The 22,727-nt window shown below is 36.3% G+C and overlaps 1 protein-coding gene across 7 annotated transcripts in view; it reads left to right on the top strand.

Annotated features, from left to right (window-relative positions):
* Positions 1–22,727, top strand: part of TRIM33 (tripartite motif containing 33) — a 144,281-nt gene that overhangs the window by 103,489 nt on the left and 18,065 nt on the right. For 4 of the 7 annotated variants that reach the window (XM_027091108.1, XM_027091104.1, XM_027091103.1 and 1 more), the window contains exons 5-13: positions 988–1,104; positions 3,577–3,691; positions 5,772–5,918; positions 6,401–6,518; positions 7,975–8,249; positions 8,860–9,024; positions 13,289–13,489; positions 16,071–16,181; positions 22,054–22,186. In XM_027091108.1, the coding sequence (XP_026946909.1) occupies positions 988–1,104; positions 3,577–3,691; positions 5,772–5,918; positions 6,401–6,518; positions 7,975–8,249; positions 8,860–9,024; positions 13,289–13,489; positions 16,071–16,181; positions 22,054–22,186 (1,382 nt within the window). The remainder of the gene's footprint in view (positions 1–987; positions 1,105–3,576; positions 3,692–5,771; positions 5,919–6,400; positions 6,519–7,974; positions 8,250–8,859; positions 9,025–13,288; positions 13,490–16,070; positions 16,182–22,053; positions 22,187–22,727) is intronic. The other 3 variants (XM_027091110.1, XM_027091105.1, XM_027091109.1) reach the window with 1 other exon arrangement.

Raw genomic sequence — 22,727 nt, 5'->3', positions numbered from 1 at the left:
GATCACATTGAATCTGTAGGTTGTTTTGGGTGTATAGTCATGGTATATCTCTCCATCTCTTTGTATTGTCTTTGATTTCTTTCATCATAGACACTGTGTTCTTATTGCAGACTATGTACGCCTCCAGTATAGCTCATTTCACAGTGTAGTATCATTTCATATTTGTGCCTATTTATTATGAAAATATAAACAATAATGGATTTTATTTTACCCATGTATCCCTAGCGTATAGAAGAAGCCCTAAAATACTTGTTGACTTAATGAGCAATTTACACAGAGGTAACAAAACTAGCAAAGAAAACCATTCTGCCTTCCTAGCAAACAAAGAACTGTAGTCTTGTACTGTCTAATTTTCACTATTATAATATTAGCAAATCTTAACATATACCACTTTGTTGACAAAGTTAAAATAAAACTCTGGTGTTGGTCATATTTTTAATTGATATAACCCTTTTGGAAAAGTTTGACAATATTTACAGTCTAGAACTGAAAAATTATTTCAAGGGTGATTGCAACAACAAGATAAAGAATAAAGTCAAATGCAGAGTTGCACATACATTGTGACTGAAAAGACTAAGGAACTAGATATTACAATAGTAGCAGTGATTTTATGTTGTTGGAACTGTGGGTAGTTTTCCCACCTTTGAAAGTATTTTGTATAATGTGGTTGTATTTTATGATTTAAAATGTATACAGCTTACACCAGTATTTAGGTTTTTATAAAAATGCAATCCTGAATCAAAACTCTAATTTAAGAGCACTTGAACAGTTTTGAGTAATTTTTTTTTCTTAATAGTGCCTTCACAGTGTCAGGTTAAGAGGGAAAGGGGATTGGTAGTTAAAAGTTGCTGGTAACATAGAGGGTGTGTGGCCAGCATAGAGTGTTGATCATTTAAGTAAGGTTTCAAGATTGACTCATGCAGCAGTTTTTCATTTGCAAATCGTAAATTTTCCCTTTTAAATGTAATTTTTGTTTTTGTTTTAAAGGTATCAATTTTTAGAAGAAGCTTTTCAAAACCAGAAAGGTGCAATTGAGAATCTACTGGCTAAGCTTCTTGAGAAGAAGAATTATGTTCATTTTGCAGCTACTCAGGTGCAGAATAGGTAAGTATGTTTCCTTAAAACTATAATTTCAGTTTAAGGATTATTAAACACGATGGGTCCAGTTTAAATTGTTTTCCTTCTATATTAAGCATATATAGAAAACATTGTTTTGGAGGGGTAAATGGTATGTTTGAGTTTGGATTATGATAATTGTTAATTAAAGAGAATTTAATTGCTTCAAATTTTGAATACTCTTTTAGGATACATCTTTGACTATTTTATAATTAATATGGCTCTAGTCTTTGTCAGCCTTAGTTAAATGTAGAAAAACCAATTAATGTGTAGAGAGTTGAATTATAAAATTTTAACTGGAGACTGTGTGGAAGACAGGAGAGAGTATGAACGGTGGTGGACAAATTAATTTTCCATCTGTAAAACAAGCATTAAAAACAGTACTTATCTTAGTGGTATTATTATGAGAACACAGTTTCTAGCATATAGTAAACGCTCAAATTGTAGCTGTTGTTATTTTTATCAATAACACTGTCAGTTTTTAAAAATCCTATTTTCGTTCATTTCTCAATAAACTAAATTTATTGATAAAGCAAGGGGGACTGGGACTTCCCTGGCTGTCCAGTGGTTAAGACTGCATGCTTCCACTTCAGGGGGCACGGGTTCAATCCCTGGTTGGGGAACTAAGATCCTTCATGCCACAAAGTGGGACTAAGTTCCATAGTGAGTAGGTTAAGAAGATTAGGACTCTTAAAGGAATCCTTAAAGACAAACACTTGGAGCTGGCATAATTAAAACCCATATGTTCCTAGAGGTATGAATAGGGTTGATATGTGTTTATTCTTCAGATTCACAAATATTGAGACTTTTAGAATACTAAAATTAATTTATGATGGTTTAAAATGACACATAATAAATACTCAAAAAGTATTGAAGATGAATGAATAGTACATTGTATATTATTGATACATTATAAAATAGTACATTAGATATTAGTAAGAATTTATAACTTTCATCTTAAAAAGTGATACCAAAGGAAAATAAAGGCTCCTCAGAGGTTGTAGATAATATAAATATATAGATATTCAGTAGTCATGGTTAGGTCTCGTGGATATGTCAGGATGTTTTTTATATTGCTGATATATTATAGATGATATTGGAGAGGATAACTGTCTTCTCATAAATTACAGATGGATGTCCTTTCCAGAGAAAGGATAGTGAGATAATTCATATGGCAATCCCATATTTTTATATGTATATTTTGTATATATGTTCCTGAATCTGTGTAGAGAAGTGAAGTTTACAAGATTGCGTAGGGTTGGGGAGACTATTTCATCTCCAGAAAGCTTAAAAAAAAAAAGGATTAAAGTAATAAAATGTCTATACTTCTGTTAGATTCTTCGATGACCTTTCTCCATTTTTTAATGTACATTCATTTTTTTTGCTGCCTTCACAATTGAGCATATATTTAAGCATGCTTAAATTCAGGGGAGTTTGCTTTCAGCATGCGTAATGGTTTCAACCTTTGGCTGAATCGTTTTAAGGTCATGTGTTCTTACCACTAGTGATCAGCATTCTCATTTTTAAAAATGTCTTCCACTCATTTTAATAAGATAAGGACAAAATTGAATAAAATTTTTAAATCAGTGCCTGAAGTACAAAGGAGAGAAAACTACATTTTTGACCCGGTGTATTCAAGTTATTCAAATTTGAATTTGGTAAATGAAAGGCAGTTTTAGCAGTTGAAAGTGTCAGTTATAGTTTGTACAGAAGTAGAATATATAAAAGTTTAAAGTTACCATCTTATGATTGTTTGTTAACATTTTATGTATTTATATTAGTAGAATTCTTCTCTTCCTATTTTATAAATAGCAAGGTATTGGCTATTTCATATTTACAACCAAAACTTTCATAACTACATGGGAGCTTATACCTGTTTCTAAAACATCTAACAGCTGTTTTTTAAAAAGGAATGAAAATGTTTTATTCCCTTAACCGTATACAGTAGGAAATCATTTTGAGAAGAACCTATGGAAGGGGTATATCTGAATTCACATTTGAAGTAGTTTTAGTGAAACTAAATGCGTCTAAGCTTCCTCTTGTTTCAAAAGATAATAGTAGTATTGGTTGCAACATTTTTTTTTGCACATTGGTTCTGTTTAATCTTAATGCTTCTCAAGAACAATGTGCCATATTTGACACTAACCAGCAATCACTGATGTCAGTTGTTTATCACATTCACGTCATAGAAACTAAAGGAGATTGCCATCTAGATTAATAAACTGTCCTTTATGAACTTAATTTAAAATTAATAAATATTTAATCCATTCTTTGTCTACATACATAACTTGTTTGGACCAAATTGAGTGGTCAGGTCTGCCAAAACATAAGTTGTACATTTGACAAAGGTTTAATTTTAGTTACTCGGTTAAGTGCCCAGTTGGATGAATTTCTGTAACAGTTGGTAATTCAGAGACATAGGATAAGTCTATAACCTAATGATGCATTTCTCTTATTCAGGATAAAAGAAGTAAATGAGACTAACAAACGAGTAGAACAGGAAATTAAAGTGGCCATTTTCACCCTTATCAATGAAATTAATAAGAAAGGAAAATCTCTGTTACAGCAGCTAGAGGTATGGTTCAAAGCCAAAATAAAACAAAAACTGCTTCTCTTGCTCTTTAGCTGTTTTTTAATGTTTATTGAAAGCTCTTTTAGATTGGTTGGGGGTGGGTATGAAAGTAAAGTCAATTAAAAAAATTTTTGTGTGTGTTTTTTGTTGGAAAATAGCCCTTTTTCAAGTTAGTTACTTTGCAGCCCAATTTAACACTTTAGATGTATCGGTTAGGAGATAGTGTTGTTCTCTTAGGAATGAAAGAATTATTACTAAAATGTGATATAAATGAAGACAAAGCTGACCTGCCACATTCCCTCTTCTCCTCCCCACAAGATAGGTCCTCAATTTAACTTTTACATATGAATGTATATTGGGAGTCTTACTGACTCATGTGTGTTCTTCACTTTATTTTTTAAATGTTCCATAGTTTTGCTAAAAATGCTGCTCATTTTGAAACTTAAACTTTAAATTTACTCATAATTTTGTTATATTAGGTCTTTGTGTTGTATATTGAGAGTAATATGTGAATGTAAATTTCTAGATGAGAATCCAATCAATTTGTGAAATCTAAATTAAGTTCTAGTCAAAGACTCTACTGACCATAGTTGGCTGGTTCTCAAAATTTTGTGCTTTTAAGTTGGCTTAGATGATACCGGGTTATGTTTAAAGCACCGTTGAATAGTAACAATTTAAATTACATGAATATTTGATTATTTAACTTTTAATTACTATTAACCTCAAATTTTTCATAGTAGATTTTTTTCTGTTCCATTCCTTCATAGAAAATTGTTGAAATACTAGACACAGTTACATATAAATAAAATAAATGTCAACAGAGAATTATTTCTGAATTTCTGTCTTTTGAAATACATCTTGCCGTTGAGACACAATTGTGAAATTAAAAATACTCTCACACATATTGTTAAATTTTGAGGTCTCTTGCGACTGTTGTATATCCAGCTGAGTTGCAGTTAACCCTAATAGATTTTTGTTTTCAGAAGGACCTTGTAAATGGAGAGCGTGAGCAAGCAATTATTTTTGATACCTTTTAACTTACAGTAAATACATTTTAATTATAAGTCTAAAGTAATGTTCTGAAACCATTTCAAGAACTTTTGAATTAAAAAGATACCTCTTAATGCTAAAATATACACAAATACCTACTGATAAAGCTGCCACATATTTCTAACATACTAATGATTTAAGCAGTAGATGTTTTCTAGCGCACTGTGTTTCTAAACTTTGTAAGATAGAGGTTTTCCTATAAGCTTTATAAAAGGGATGATTTCCAGGGAAGTTGTAAATGAAACTTCTGTCATTTGAATCTTTTTATCCATTGATTTACATTATAAAATGAGTAACTTATTTCCTTAGGGAAAAAATTGTTCAGTAAACCCAGTTGAGTCATTTTTGTAAGAAGGTGGTTAAGAACGAAGAGGCAAGTTGTACAGTATGCTGAATGTCAAAGGACATAGGACATCACCTGTCCCTTCTGGGAATTTTTGTTCCCAGAAAGCAGTTTATTTTTCCTTTGCAGCACTTTCCTCAAATTGGTCTTTCCTTCCACCCTCACTTACTCCCTTGTTCTTTATGAACTTTTGTCACATAAGAAGCTTCCCTAGTTCTACTCTTAGAGCTCTGGAATTCATCTTTCTCCTTTTGCCTTACATGTTGAAAATAAGAGATTTTAACTTCAGCCTCATGCCATGCACCACAAAATTTTCTTTGGCCTGAGAAGTGTGTTCAGATTACATAAAATTATTTCTAAAGGTCAGCTCATATGTCATAGGCTCTATATATTAGATTAGCCTAATAAACACTGTTTTTAACAAAGGCTCTTCATCTTCTTAAGGAAAGGGGAGATATCACTAACATTAATTTCTGTTTGTGGAATGTCTATTTTGGACTATAGAACTAAGTTTTGGTCCCACTTTTGTTAGTGACTTTTTCCTTGATCATAGACTCATTAAATAATGAGGAGCTTATTAAGTTATCCCATTTTAAAAAAGAAATACAGGTATTGTGTTCACTGGCAATAGAAATTATGAGTTGATTTTTTTATACAGAATTCTAAAGTGAACCTCTTGTTCTGTTTCAGAATGTTACAAAAGAAAGACAGATGAAGTTACTACAGCAACAGAATGACATCACAGGCCTTTCCCGGCAGGTGAAGCATGTTATGAACTTTACAAACTGGGCAATTGCTAGTGGTAGCAGCACGGCACTACTGTACAGCAAGCGACTGGTGAGACACATAGTATCTTATTTTTCTTTAAATTGACTTTATTAAGATATTATTTACATTCAGTGAACTGCATCTGTTTAAAGTATAGATTTTGAATTTTAGTAAAAGTTATCACCATCACCTCAAAATACAGAAAATTTCCGTCACCCACAAAAGTTTTCTTATTTTTCTCTATCCCTGGCCTTAGGCAACCATTAGTCTCATTTCTCTCATTTTCTAGAATTTCATATAAATGGAATCATACAGTAAGTCTTGAGTCAATCATAGGTTTTGGAGATACCTAGTAGTATAATGTAGTTTATCACCAGAAATGGCAGAAATTCAAGCATGTGCCTTCGATTGCTAATATCGTTTTTTAAACACTGATACTATCTCATCTGAGGTGGACACTGTGGGGCTACATGAGCTTTCATGTCTTTATCTTGTATGTTTTCTCAAGTGATATTTAATTTTAAGACTAATATGAATTTTTTCCCTTTTAGATTACTTTTCAGTTGCGCCATATTTTGAAAGCACGGTGTGATCCTGTCCCTGCTGCTAATGGAGCAATACGTTTCCATTGTGATCCCACCTTCTGGGCAAAGAACGTAGTCAATTTAGGTGAGAAATAATTCATTTTATGGCTATAACTTGGAACACTGAATTAGGAGGAGAAAGCATCTACAGCAAGTTTTAGATACTTAAAGTTTTTAAACTTCATTCTAACATGTAAACTTTTTGGAAAATATGTTCTTCATTGGAAACTTACTTCAGCTATGTTCATTACATCTTTAAGTATATATAATTATAAATTACTTTAAAAATGTTGAGGGTCTCCTCTGTATAGTTTTTAAAATTATGTATCATTTCTAACTTTTTCCCCACATCTTTTAAAATTGGTATTGAGTGTTACATATCAGAAACTTACCAAATGGGTCTTTAGTCTTTGGAAGAATTTCTTACATGCTTAGTAGCTTATGTATTAATTGTACAAAATTGCCCACTTGAGGAGGACCTCCATCCAGTATGCTGATGTGTCCGAATGCCATGTTCTGAGGAATGTTTGAAAGATAAGAGTAGCTCTTTTCACATGGAAGACAAATGAACTTTGCTTTTGTTACTCCACAGTGTGGACCTAAGGGCCTTAGGTGAAAGTTACAGATAGACATACAAAACCAGCTCAATTTAAAGTAAAACAAAACCCCCCAAAACTAACCAACAATTAGAGCTGTCTACAGATTGATTAAACTCATTTTCAAAATAGTCAAGTCCTCACCATTGGAAGCTGTAAAAGCAGAGGTGGGTAGCCTTTTGTAAAAAAATGTAATCTTTGTGTATATTCGTTTGGCTATACCTTTAGATCAGGCATCGGCAAACTATTTTTGTGTGACGTGGTACCTAAGTTTGGTTTTTACATTTTAAAGGGTTGTAAAAGCAAACAAGTAAAAAACAAAGAGTATACGACAGATTTTATGTGGCCTGCAAAGCCTAAAGTATCTGGCTTATTACAGGAAAAAGGTTTGCAACTCTACCTTAGATCAAACCTTAGTAAAATTTGCCTTCTATCCCTAGAAAGTACCTGGCTCTGTAAAAAGGAAGGAGAATTTGTCATCTCCAAGGGTATAAGTAGTTTAAAACATTCAACATTTCCACAGAAGACGGTTTTGTAGCAATATAGTACTCTGCCCTGCACATTTTGACAATCCAAAGGCAGGTGGAATCAGTATTAGCGATCTTGAGTATCCTTGAATCTTCTCAGGCTAGAGATGATTTAGACTGCCTAGATGGGCCTCCTCTAATACTGTCTCTTTCAGCTCTTTAATTTTCTGAACATCTGTGTCAAAAATAAGGGCAGATAATGTATTATTCTGAGTAATCAAAAGTCAATTAATTGGCTTTGGACTATATTAGGTTTCTGATCTTCATCATCTTTAAACGTAGCTCCCATCCCTTCTGTGCTGTTGGAAACTTTGAGTGGTGATAGTTGTCAGAGGAAAGAGGAAAATATAATGATTAACCCACAAAGTAGATGTTAGTTGATTACATGCAAATTATTCTCATTTTTTAAATCCTTCAGGTAATCTAGTAATAGAGAGTAAACCAGCTCCTGGTTATACTCCTAATGTTGTAGTTGGGCAAGTTCCGCCAGGGACAAACCACATTAGTAAAACCCCTGGACAGATTAACTTAGCACAGCTTCGACTCCAGCACATGCAACAACAAGTGTATGCACAGAAACATCAGCAGTTGCAACAGATGAGGATGCAGCAGCCACCTGCACCTGTACCAACAACAACAGCAACAACACAGCAGCACCCTAGACAAGCAGCCCCTCAGATGTTACAACAACAGGCGAGTATTATTATATCATTGCACTATTGATATAAATTATGAAGACCTTGAGGCTACACTCTGTCCTATATAGATGAGTTACACATTTCAAAGTTACTGATGGGGACAGAGGTCAAAGATCAGTTTAAACATTTGCCTTGGGTATGGCAGGGATGTGGGGGAGGTGTGAGGAAGGACAAGAAGTAAATACTTATGATGGGCAACAAAATTAACTCACTAGTACTGTGGAGGTATACACGTTTTTATCCCTCTATACCAGATCTTTTTTGTTTAAACATGTGGTTTTGGACCAAAGAGCCATGTTGTTTCCTCCTAAGATCTGACACGTTCTTTAGGCTTTTGTTCAAATCGTTCCCATCCCTGTATCTTTCCTGCTGTCTCCCATCCAAATCAAAACTATTAATCTGTGGTTGATTAAGTTAATGCTGATAGGCTTTAAAACACACATATACTGAGAGAAGGAGATTGGGGTAAGAGATGAGGAAAATGACTTACACTTTTTACTTTATGCCCTTCTATCCTGACAAAAGTATTCTTATCATAACGTTTTATAATTGAAAGATAAATTTATAAATATTATTACATAAATGGCAATTTCTGCCTTTTGCAGCCTCCAAGATTGATCAGTGTGCAAGCAATGCAAAGAGGCAACATGAACTGTGGAGCTTTCCAAGCCCATCAGATGAGATTGGCTCAGAATGCTGCCCGAATACCAGGGATACCCAGGCACAGTGGCCCTCAGTATTCCATGATGCAGCCACACCTCCAAAGACAAGTATGCCTAGAGTTCCATTTGTAAGAATCATATAATTTTAAAACTAAAAGACAACAGTTTTCTTAATCAGTTGTGGGGTGGAGGGAGGGGTGGTCATTGATGCGTTTGAGAATTTGATTAATGCTGTGTATCTTCTTGTCCCAGAAAAATACACGTACAATTTTTATTAAATTCTTTTTTCACATCTTCATTAGATCATTGCTTTACAATGTTGTGTTAGTTTCTGCTGTACAACACAGTGAATCAGCTATATGTATACATATATCTCCATATCCTGTCCTCTTGAGCCTCCCTCCCACCCTCCCTATCCCACAGTGGTCACAAAGTGGTCCCCTAAGTGGTCACAAAGCACTGAGCTGATCTCCCTGTGCTATGCGGCTGCTTCCCACTAGCCATTCATTTTGCATTTGGTAGTGTATATATGTCAGTGCTACTCTCTCACTTCATCCCAGCTTCCCCCACCAACCCTGCCGTGTCCTCAAGTCCATTCTCTATATCTGCATCTTTATTCCTGCCCTGCCACTAGGTTCGTCAGTACTGTTTTTTTAGATTCCATGTGTGTGCGTTAGCATATGCTATTTGTTTTTCTCTTTCTGACTTACTTCACTCTGTACAACAGACTCATACAGACTTCATCCACCTCACTACAAATAACTCAATTTTGTTCCTTTTTATGGCTGAGTAATATTCCATTGTATGTGTGTGTCACATCTTCTTTATCTGTTCATCTGTCGATGGACATTTAGGTTGCTTCCATGTCCTTGCTGTTGTAAATAGTGCTGCAGTGAACATTGTGGTACATGACTCTTTTTCAATTATGGTTTTCTCAGGGTATATGCCCAGTAGTTGGATTGCTGGGTCATATGGTAGTTCTATTTTTCGGTTTTTTGTTTGTTTGTTTGTTTTTTTAATTAATTTATTTTTGTTGTGTTGGGTCTTCGTTTCTGTGCAAGGGCTTTCTCTAGTTGCGGCAAGCGGGGGCCACTCTTCATCGCGGTGCGCAGGCCTCTCACCATCGCGGCCTCTCCCATTGCAGAGCACAGGCTCCAGACGCGCAGGCTCAGTAGTTGTGGCTCATGGGCCCAGCCACTCCGCGGCACACGGGATCCCCCCAGACCAGGGTTCGAACCCATGTCCCCTGCACTAGCAGGCAGACTCTCAACCACTGCGCCACCAGGGAAGCCCTATTTTTCATTTTTTAAGGAACCTCCATACTCTTCTCCATAGTGGCTATATCTATTTACATTCCCGTCAGCAGTACAGGAGGGTTCCCTTTTCTCCACATCCTCTCCAGCATTTATTGTTTGTAGGTTTTTTTTTTTTTTTTTTTTTTGCAGTACGCGGGCCTCTCACTGTTGTGGCCTCTCCCGTTGCAGAGCACAGGCTCTGGACGCGCAGGCTTAGCGGCCATGGCTCATGGGCCCAGCCGCTCCGTGGCATGTGGGATCTTCCCAGACTGGGGCACGAACCCGTGTCCCCTGCATCGGCAGGCGGACTCTCAACCACTGCGCCACCAGGGAAGCCCTGTAGATTTTTTGATGATGGCCATTCTGACCAGTGTGAGGTGATACCTCATTGTGGTTTTGATTTGCATTTCTCTAATGATTAGTGATGTTGAGCATCTTTTCATGTGTTTGTTGGAAATCTGTATGTCTTCTTTGGAGAAATGTCTAATTTTTTATTAAATTTTAAGAGTTTCTTTGATGTCATTAAACCCATTGTATACTTTGGGTTGAGAATCTCTGACCTAGTCCAACCAATTCATTTAGAGAAGTGCAAAACAAAGGAGCTTGTTATGTACCCACAATCATAAGAGACAATGGTAGAATTAAGATTAAAACTTTAATTTCCTAAAATTGTTCCTCTGCTCTTTTAATGTGACATTTTGACTTTTTTTGTTTCTCTTCACTCAGTATTGTTCCTTTTAGGATGGATATACCTACTCTTAAAAATAAGTGTGTTTAGAGGCATGTTTTCTGATCTTTGCTTGAATAGTAGATTATATTTGTATAGGAGGTATGATTATAAATATGAGGCTACTTTTACATAGGATTTCTAGTTATATAAAAAATAAAGGTCATTTTATAATTGTCAGAGTGATGTTTCTCAAAGCATGATTTAAAGACCATCAGAATGACTGGGGCACCATGTCTGAAATAGATTCTGAACCATATCCACTGAATCAAAATTTCCAGGAGTGGAGTACTCATAAATGTGTGAACTTTCACTGACTCAGATCGATCTGCATACTGAAGTCCTAGATTAGCGATCCTTCAACTTTTTGGCCCAATTACCTCCAGAAAGACTTTTGAAAAATACACACTCCCTCACATTTGAAGGTTGACATTTAAAACTTCCATTACAAGTTTAAGTTTAAATAGTTGCAAAGGACATACTGTATATTGTATTGTATAAATATTGACATTGTTAAGTAAAACCCTTACATTATTCTTCTAAGTGGATCCACTGGAGTCCCAAATACAGAGGCAAGTTCTTTTTTCAAAGTCAAAATTATATACTCCCTTTTCCCCATGGACTTGAATTTCTGTTCTACTTTTACAGAATTTTATCTTAATATATTTAAGATACATATTTAAGATAGTCACAAGTTTGATAGACTTGTGAATCAGTTTGTTGCAATTTTCTGCTGGAAAGATGTCTGTTGCAATTTGAAAATTCTTAAATTTCCAGTTTATAATGCAGTTATTAAACTTTAAAACTTTTTCTTTAGACCAAATTTTCATTACAATTATTCCTATACAGTTGTTTAAATATATTTACATGGTTTAAGATTATTAGGAAACAAAATAAAATTCTTTTAGATATACATTTCTTATTAGATACATGGAGCCTTTCCGCTTCCTTCATGTATGCCTGTTTGTATGTCTGTTACCTTGTACTGTTAGAGTAAGTCAGAATTCAACGCCGATTCTTATTACTAGTTTTTTTTTGTTATTGTTTTCATGTGATGCTCAGGAAACTTGTTCACAAAAATTGGTATCTGGGAATTCAAAACGATTTTTAAAATCTTTTTTTTATCAGTTGACAACTTCTTCAGGTCTTTCTTTGTTTTTCTTGATCACCAAGTATCAGAACCCACTCAACGATTACCCAGGTTTCAGAGCCAGGCACTTTGTCAGCAACTTGACACCTTTATTTTCAACTGTACCTTTGTCTGTCTCTTCAGGAGATTTTTTGTTTGTTTTGTTTTTCACCCTGGGGCAATATGCTAGATAAGATTGGGCATGAGTTAAAGATGTGTTGTTTTGTATTTTATTTTTGGAGGAGAAGGGCAGTTGTGAAAGAAGTAGTTGGAAAAAAGAACTCACAGACCATGGCACATTCTTAGGTAAATTTGGTTTTCTTCAGGAAAAAAGTATATATGAAGGTCGACTATCTAGACTTTAATTTCCTTAAAAGTATTCACATACCCATGTACCCCTTAGTGTACTTGGAAAGCCTTCAAGTATTACCAGGGGAGAGGTACACCGTTTGGAAAGGTGCAGAAGCTACATAATTGGATTAACCAACCATCTCAGAACATTGTCCTTAGACTTTCGGGCTCCTACAGAAATCACTGAATGTTAGAATTTTAAGTTTTTAAATACTTCAAATGATTTGTATGTGTATAGTAATTTATTTCCCAAAGATTTTAATCTGTGTACTGTCTTAAATGATCCTCATAACACTCCTCATAAAGACAGGTATCCATTTTCATTCATCATTATCCACATTTCTAAATTACCAAGATTGTGATTTGGCCTAAAGTCACATAGTATTAAGAGTCAGGAATTGATACCACGTTTCCATTTGTAAATTCATTGTTCTTTCTACCATATCAGTTACATAATACACAATTATACAATTAATTATTTTTATTTTAAAAAAGACGGAAGTGTCAAAGTGAAATATAGGCACAACAGTGGCTTTCCTGGTCTGATGTTTGAAAACTATGGGCTTCCAGATCATCTATTTATATATATCTTTGTTATGAAGTAAAATCATATCACCAGTCTGACAGGGTACAGTTATTGGCAAGTCTGTTTTTTTTCTAAATACTACACAAAAATGAGTAGAAAAATGATAAGTTTGAATTTTTTTTTTCCTGCATAAGTTTGAGAGGGCCTACTTCTTTGTCTCTCAGCCACAGGTATCAAACTCTGAACTTGTGTATCCTTCCTAAACTGAAACTTGTTGTCAAGGTATTGTTCATATTTGGATATCCTGGCAGATCAAGTAATGATAACATCTTTTTTCCTAACAGCACTCAAACCCAGGGCATGCTGGACCCTTTCCTGTTGTGTCGGTGCACAACAACCCAGTCAATCCAACCAGCCCTACTACAGCTACTATGGCAAATGCAAATCGAGGTCCCACCAGCCCATCTGTTACAGCAATAGAACTAATTCCTTCAGTTACCAATCCAGAAAACCTTCCGTCGCTGCCAGATATTCCACCCATACAGGTTTGTATTTGAGTGAGAGATTTAAAACCTTGTGTTAATTAGGGACTTAGAGTATATATTTCTGGTTGTTTTTGTTTTTTTTAATTCAGGAGCAATATTTTTTTTGAAATTTCCAAAAAGTAGAGTATAAATAATTTGAATTTTAAAAAGTTATGTGTGCTAAAACTAACACTCCTCAGTATTTTAAAGCTACAGAGTGTCAGCTTTGCTGATCTATCTGCCAGCAGGCAAACTTTGTGTTAAATGAAGCACTTCTGATGAAGGTTTAGATCCAGAGAGGAGACCCAGTACCAAAATACAGTTAAATTTTTGTCAGTCTTCTGTTAGGTACAAAAGGGATAGTCAACCCCCGGTGCAAACAGGTTGGACGGAGAAAGGAAGAGATTGGAAGGTCTAGATATTAGGCATGTGGCGGGGGGGTGGGGACGGGGGGGTGTATACTGAGAGAGGAAGTAATAATGAGGAGTAGAAGATGATGGGAAGGGCCTCTGAGCTGTCTTGTCCCTTTCACCTGTAACATTTTCCTGAAGAAAAATATCATTCAGTGCCCTCTGAAATTTCATAAATTCGTTTGAATTAGAAGCATTTTATTTTTAAATGTAAATATAAAACTTGAAGGTTGTACTGGGTCATTTCAAGCATTGTATGAGTTATTCAGAGTCAGGGGTCACCATGGGAGCAAGGAGCAGTGAAATTACTAAGACACTAGGACCCGTGACTCTCTACTCTTCGTTGCGGTGCGCAGGCTTCTCACTGCGGTGGCTTCTCTTGTTGCGGAGCATGGGCTCTAGGTTCGCGGGCTTCAGTAGTTGGTGGCGTGTGTGGGCTTCAGTAGTCGTGGCGCACGGGCTTACTTGCTCTGTGGTATGTGGGATCTTCCCGGACCAGGGATTGAACACGTGTCCCCTGCATTGGCAGGCGGATTCTTAACCACTGTGCCACCAGGGAAGCCCCTGTAGTGGTGTTGAGAGTACTAGACTAATATATAGAATGGAAAATTTTGGAATATATCAATAAGAAGTAAAATTTATAAGTTGTAAGCTTATAATTTATAAACTTTCAGTTTAATGCTTGAAATCATCTCATATGATATATAATATCCCTATTTCATGGAAGAGAGTAAGAATGGTTAGTGACTTTCTCAGTGTCACCCAGTAAATGGGTAAGTTGGAATTCAAAGCCCAGCTCCTGATTACTGAACTGAGAAAGTCCAGTTCTCTCCCCACTTCTGTCCATAGAGATAGCAAGGAGGTGGTTTGAGATCATAGGCCTGGAAAGGTAGAGTATTAAGGGCCTTTGGGCAACCAGAGAGAGGTAGGTACAGTATTAAAGGAGTCATTTAAGTTTTACTAAGCACTCCATGCTAAAGTGCCTGGGCATTGAAGATAAAAAGAAACAAGACTTTGTACCAATTTTTAGGAAACTTTCAAAGGGAAAAGAAAGGTTGCTCATGTCAAACTTAACATAATCTGCTAGGGCCACTGTCACAGAGAGCAGATAGAGGAAGGATGGATGCTCCACATCTTTGAAAAGCTGGGCATCATAAGGGAAATGGGTCATTATTAGATCTTCCTTGTCATCTTTTCCCAGAAGAACTTTGAAATCAAAACAAGAGGCTCCAGAATATATCCCCTCCCATCTTTAGTTAAAGTGGGGTAGAAGGAGCAGAATCCATACCTTCTCTTATGAACCTTCTCTTCCTTGCAGACATAATGCCTAACCTTATTTTTATTTACTGATTTATTAAAGTATTGACTCCTTTAAAAAACTGAGATATAATTCACGTACCATAAAATCCAACTTTAAAAAATGTACATACAATTCAGTCAGTGGTTCTTAGTATATTCACAACATGGTGCAACTATCACCACTGACTAATTCCAGAACATTTTCATCACCCCGAAAGAAACTACCCATTTGCAGTCCGCTCTCCATTCCCCTCTTTCCCAGCCCTTGGAAATCACAAATTTACTTTGTTTTTATGGATTTGCCTATTCTGGACATTTTGTATGAATGGAATGATGCAATATGTGGTCTTTTGTGTCTGGCTTCTTTATCTTAGCATAATGTTTATCAGGTCTAAACACGTTGAAGCATGTATCAGTACTTAATTCCTTCTTATGGCTGAATATTCCATTCTGTGAATATACCACATTTGTTCCTCCATCCATCAGTTGATGGACATTTGGGTTTCCACTTCTTGGCTATTAGGAATAATGCTATGAACTTTTGTGTGTAAGTTTTTGTGAACTTGTAGGTTACCAGTTCTCTATGCAAATTTCTAGGAGTGGAATTTCAGGGTCATATTGTATGTTTAAGTTTTTGAGGAACTGCCAAACTCTTTTCCACAGTGGGTGCACCATGTTACATTCCCACCAACAGTGTCAGTGTATGAGGATTTCAATTTTTCCACATCCTTGCCAACGCTCGTTATTGTCACCTGCTTTTAAGAGCAATTAGAGGTGGGTACCACAAAAGTACAACCACAGTAAGAAGTAGTTAACCATATTAATCAAAAATAGAAAGGGAAGCAAACCTATTGTCTCTTGAAGATTCATCTACTTTTTTTCCTATCCTGTAGTTTCCGTGGTATAGTGAAAAGAAAAGAATCCTGGGGGAGGTTACACAGGAAGCAGACAAAGTAGCATTAACTATGCAACGCAGACAGGAAGTAAATACAAAGCAATTTCAGGTATTTGTTGATATATCTTAATAGTGATCATTATAGCTATCCAGTATAGAGTAGAAGTTGATTTAAAGAGAATTCTCTCAACTTGAATTATTTTTTATTTCACTCTACTATCCATCTCCAGTGGAGTTATAATATGTGGTAGTAATTTTGACCTTTAGGGGATACATGATGAACCTAAATACTTTTTCAGTAGCTAAATGAATATTAGAATCTGTTCAGATTAGAGTATAATTAATAGATATAGTATTCTAATGATATATTAAATTCTTTGTAAACAATTTTCCGTATTTGGAAAATATGTACTTATATCTGTATACTATACTGGATAATATGAAGTCTTGGGAAAACCATGTGTGTCTTTCAGATATTCACATGTAAATTTAAATGTTATAGAATACCCATTTCTGTACTGTGTTCCCAGTACTGGCTGTCTTCCATCTTTACCAATATGATAGGTAAAAATCATGTTTGGTTATTTCATTTACATTTCTTTTTTTCATGTGGTTTGTTATCTTTTCTCAGGTTCATTGATTATTTGAATTTTTTTGTGGATTGTCTTTTTCCTTTGAATTCATAGAAGTTATTTATATAACACTTACCTATTCCATGCAATTATTTAAGGATGCTTAAAAAACATTGGTTTAATGAATATGTGAATTAATATTTTTCCCGTTAGACTTGTAACTTTATATATAGTGACTCTTCATCCATGTCTGGTGAAATATCGAGGTAAATCAGCTAGCATTTCCATGTTGGTGCTGTAGTGGCATCAGGGAAGCCCTTTTATGTACTTGGCGGTTTGCTTCTTCCTAATCTTTCCACTCTTGTAGCCTTAGTGTTGTCTCTCTGGCCAGAGATATAAATCGCAGGTGGGAGAGTATAAAAGGAGTGGGAGTGGGAGTAGAAGTAGGTAACTTGCGACTTTCATGTCTGTTTTGAATCATCCTCTCCTCCTTTATGTTTAGGTGAGATATAGCGCAAATTTTATCTGTGGCCCATATTAGGAACTGCCCCTCTTCACAAATCCTCTAGTTAACTCTAGTTGCAGCTAGGGATTTTCCTGTAGTTACAGCTTACAAGTGGATCCTTGGCCAGTAGCTCTGACCACTGAGCAGGCGCAACTCCTAATATCTCTTAATCGTCCCTCTAGCTAGCCCACGGCAAACTCTCACCTTTAGCCTTTTATGTCTTTGAGATGAGGTTTTTAAAGGGCTTTTCTGCGGAAGGCCTATTTACCTTTTTTTAAATTGAGGTATAATTGACATGTAACATATATTAATTTCAGTTGTTCAACATAGTAATTTGATATTTGCATACATTGCAAAATGATTATCACAATAATTCTAGTTAACATCAGTCACCACACATAGTGTAAAAATTTTGTGTGTATGAGATGAGGGCTTTGAAGATTTTTCTCTCTTAACAACTTTCAGATATACAGTAGAGTATTACTTATAGTCACCATGCTGTACATTACCTCCTTATGATTTATTTTATAACTAGAAGTTTGTACCTTTCGATTCCTTTCACCCATTTCACCCACCTACCAACTCTGGCAACCACAGATCTATCTCTGTATTTACAAGCTTGATTCTGTGTTTGTTTGTTTGTTTTTAAATTCCACATATAACTGAGATCATGTGGTATTTGTCTTTCTCTGTCTGACTTATCTCACTTAGCTTAATGCCTTCAGGTCCATCCATATTGTCACAAATGACAAGATTTCCTTTTTTTTATGGCTAATATTCCATTGTGTATATAGATATAGCACATATTCTTTATTCATTCAGCTGTAGCTTTATCTGTTCATCTGTTGATGGACACTTAGGTTGCTTCCATAACTTTGTTATTATAAATAATGTTGCAGTGAACATGGGGGTGCATATATGTTTCAAATTTGTGTTTTGGGGGACTTCCCTGGTGGTCCAGTGGTTAAGACTCTGTACTTCCACTGCAGGGGGCATGGGTTTGACCTTTGGTCTGGGAACTAAGATCTTGCATGCCATGCAGTGCAGCCAAAAACATAAATAAAAATTTTTTTTTAAATTAGTGTTTTTGTTTCTTTTTTTTTTTCCTTCATATAAATACCTGGGAGTGGAATTGCTGGATCATATGACAGTTCTATTTTTAATTTTTTAAGAAATTTCTATACTGTTTTCCATAGTGGATGTACCAATTTACATTACCACTACAGTGCACAAGGTTCCTTTTTCTCTACATCCTTACCAACACCTGTTATCTCTTGTCTTTTTAATAGCCATTCTAACTGGGGTGAGGTGATAGCTTGTCGTGGTTTTGATTTTCATTTCCCTGATGATTAGTGATGTTGTGCACCTTTGCATGTAACTGCTGGTCATCTCTATGTCTTCTTTGGAAAAATGTCTATTCAGATTCTCTGCCCTTTTTTTTTGGCTGTGTTGGGTCTTAGTTGTGGCACACGGGATCTTTCGTTGTGGCACAGGTTCTTTGTTGTGGTGTGTGGGCTTCTCTCTAGTTGTGGCTTGTGGGTTTTCTCTCTCTAGTTGTGGCCTGCAGGCTCCAGGGCACGTGGGCTCTGTGCTTGTGATGCAAAGGGTCCAGAGTGCGAGGGCTCTGTAGTTTGCAGCGTGCCCGGTCTCTCGTTGAGGTGCATGAGCTCAGTGGTTGTGTTGCGCGGGCTTAGTTGCTCCGCGACATGTGGGATCTTAGTTCCCCGACCAGGGATCGAACCTGCGTCCCCTGCAGTGGAAGGTGGTTTCTCTACCACTGGACCACCAGGGAAGTCCCTCTGCCCAATTTTTAATTGGGTTGTTTGCGGGTTTTTTGTTTTGTTTTTTTTGGCTGTGCCTTGCAGCATGCAGGATCTTAGTTCCCCAGCCAGGGGTTGAATCCCCACCCTCTGCAGTGGAAGCACGGAGTCTTAACCGCTGGACTCCAGGGAAGTCCCTGAATTGTTTGATTTTTTGCTATTGAGTTGTATGAGTTCTTTATGTATTTTGGATATTAACCCTTTATCAGATATATGATTTGTGAATATTTTCTCTCATTGAGTAAGTTTCATTTTGTTGATGGTTTCCTTTGCTGTGCAAAAGCTCTTTAGTTTGATGTAGTTCCACTTGTTTATTTTTGCTTTTGGAATCAGATCCAAAAGATGATTCCCAAGATCAGCGTCCAGGAGCTTACTGCCTATGTTTTCTTCTAGAAGTTTTATGGTTTCAGGTCTTACATTTCAGTTCTTTAATCCATTTTGAGTTGATTTCTGTGTATGTGTAAGATAGTAGTCTGATTCCATTCTTTTGCATGTGGCTGTCCAGTTTTCCAACTGTCCAACATTGTTTATTGAAGAGACTGTCCTTTCCCCTTTGTATATTCTTGGCTTCTTTGTCTTAAATTAACTGACCATATAGGTGTAGGTTTATTTCTGGCCTTTTTATTTTGTTCCATTGATCTGTATGTCTGGTTTTATGCCGACACCATACTGTTTTGATTACTGTAGCTTTGTAATATAGTTTCATATCCTGGCCTGTGATGCTTCCAGCTTTCTTCTTTCTCAAGATTTCTTTGGCTGTTTGGGTTTTTTTGTGGTTCCACAGAAATTGCAGGATTGTTCTATTTCTGTGAAAAATGCCATTGGAATTTTGATAGGGATTGCATTGAACTTGTAGATTGCTTTGGGTATTGTGGACATTTTAACAATATTAATTTTTCTAATCCATGAGCCCAGAGTATCCTTACATGTATCTTCTTCAGTTTCTTTTATCAGTGTTTTACAGTTTTCAGTGTAGATATCTTTGACCTCCTTGGTTAAATTTATTTCTGGTTTATGCTTTTTCATATGATTTTAAATGGAATTGTTTTCTTTTTTTCTTTCTCTTTTTCTGTGTGTGTGTGTGTGTGTATGATGCACTTTATTTGGCCACACCGCATGGCTTGCAGAATCTCATTTCCCTGACCAGGGGTTGAACCTGGGCCTGGTAGTGAAAGCCTGGCATCCTAACCACTAGACCACCAGGGAACTGTCCTGGGATTGTTTTCTTAATTTCTCTTTCTGATAGTTCATTATTAATATATAGAAATGCAGTAGATTTTCATATATTGATTTTGTGTCTTGCAACTTTACTGAATTCATTTATTCTTACAGTTTTTTGGTGGAGTCTTTAGGATTTTCTATATATAATATCATGTCATCTGCAAATAGTGACAGTTTGATTTCTTTCTTTCCAATTTGGATTCCTTTTATTTCTTTTTCTTGTCTAATTCTCTGGCTAGGACTTCCAGTACTATGTTGAACAAAAGTGGTGAGAGTGGGCATCCTTGTCTTGTTCCTGATCTTACAGGAGAAGCTTTCACTTCTTCAGCTTTTCACTGTTAGGTGTCATGTTAGCTGTGGGCTTATCATAAATGGCCCTTATTATATTGAGGTACATTCCCTCTGTACCCACTTTGCTGATAGGGTCAACTTATATTGATGAAAACTATTTACTTTAGGAGAGTCCTCCCTTGCCTGTAATGTGTTGTGAGCTGCTTTATTCTGATCATTTTTATATCAATCCAGCCCTACCTTGGTTTGTATCTATAGTTTTCTTCAAAGTTTCTGCTTTGATGCCATTCTTTCCTGTTTTATATAGCCTTGAAAATCAGTGTGATTTTGAGAGGAGAGTGAGAAGTAAATGTATATGTTCAGTTTTCTGTTTTTTAAAAAATATATATTTAATTTTTGGCTGCATTGGGTCTTAGTTGGGGCATGTGGGATCTTCCGTTGTGGTTCGCGGACTTCTCTCTAGTTGTGGTGCTTGGGCTCCAGAGTGCACTGGCTCAGTAGTTGCGGCATGCAGGCTCTCTATTTGTGGCATGCAGGCTCCAGAGCTCATGGGCTCTGTAGTCACGGTGAGCAGGCTTAGTTGCCACACGCCATGTGGGATCTTAGTTCCCCAACCAGGTATCGAACTGGCGTCCTCTGTATTGCAAGACGGATTCTTAACCATTGGACCACTCGGGAAGTCCCGCAGTTTTCTGTTTTGAATGAGAAGTAGATTTCCCTAAAAAGTAATCTTGCCTCTAGTAGAAGATTAAAAGAGGCAGGTGTGGGTAAAAGTAGATCAGTAAGCAAGAAGATTAGCAGTTAAGTAAGAGTAGTTTAACTATCTCTGATATGGAATAGTGTAATATTTTTCTTAAGGTAATTTTCATAATTAAGTAGTGTTTGTTACTATTTCTTACATAAATATTTTCTCATTTCATCATCACAGTTCTTCATTGTGGGTGGGATGTTTAAAAACAGGGGACTGATATTCAAATTGGGAACCAGCTCGCAGTCACAGTGCGAGCTCCTCTGGCTTTAACCTTCTGCATATAAAGTGCGAAAAGGGCTCAGTTTTCCTGTTGACTGCCGGCTTTTTTGTGTGTAATAAGGGAACTTCTATCCCAGGCTAAAGGCTTTCTGTTGAGTATACAGACTTTTCAAAGCACTGAAGTTAGGTACTGACATTATTCGATACCTGTTTAGTTGAATGATTCTGGCAGGACCATGGATATTGATACTAGGGGCAGGATGCTGAAAACAGGATCCTGCATCAACCTTGAAAAAAGGCAAAAATGTAAGACTGTGTCAGAGGTATTTTCATAGTAAAACACAAAGGATTTAGTGGGTTATTGGGTTTTGTCTTGAGCTCCCAATCATTTATTGAAGCATATTAATTATAGCTATATTCACATAAACTATATACTATTTGGGTCCTCGAGGAAGCATAAGGAAGGAACAATTAAGCCAAGTTTGATATAAGGTAATCTGCTTATTAGTAAACTGTGAGCATAAATGATTATACTAATGAAATTAATAACTTCTCCTCTGCTTTAATCAAAGCAAATTTATCTTTTTGTTCTTTTTCTTTAGTTGGAAGATGCTGGTTCAAGTAGTTTAGATAATCTACTAAGTAGATACATCTCAGGCAGTCACCTACCCCCACAACCCACAAGCACCATGAATCCCTCCCCAGGACCCTCTGCCCTATCTCCAGGATCATCAGGTAAAGTCAACTGAGGTACCGTCTCATTTCTTTAACACCTTCAAGAAGTATCTCTCGGTATATGTATTAGGGTTCTCCAGAGAAATAGCACCAATAGGAGAGGGGTGTGTGTGGAGAGAGAGAGAGAGAGAGAGAGACGTGACAGAGGTTAAGGAATTAATTGGTCCACTTGATTGTTAGGTCTGGCAAGTCTGAAACCTGCAGGGCAGTTAGCAGGGTGGAGACAAAGGGAAGAATTGGTGCTAGTCTTGAATCGAGGCAAAATTCCTTCTTGCTCTGGGGACCTCAGTCTTTTCTCTTAAGGTCTTCAACTAATTAGAGGCCCACCCTCGTTATGTTTTACTCAGAGTCTACTGATTTAAGTGTCAGTGACATCTAAAAAATACCATTGCAGCAGCATCTGGATTGGTGTTTGGCCAAACAACTGAGTACCATATTCTAGCCAAGTTGAGACATAAACTTAACCATTGCAGTAACATTTTTTTTTCCTGATCTAATTATTTTTCTTTCAATACTGTGGACAAGCTTCAGCGAACTGAAA

This window comes from Aethalodelphis obliquidens, unplaced genomic scaffold, assembly GCF_003676395.1.
Source record: "Aethalodelphis obliquidens isolate GAN/ISIS:26980383/991018 unplaced genomic scaffold, ASM367639v1 scaffold70, whole genome shotgun sequence".
In the NCBI taxonomy this organism is placed as follows: Eukaryota; Metazoa; Chordata; class Mammalia; order Artiodactyla; family Delphinidae; genus Aethalodelphis; species Aethalodelphis obliquidens.
Note: the sequence above shows the minus strand (reverse complement) of the source record. Positions and strands in the feature narration are given on the sequence as shown.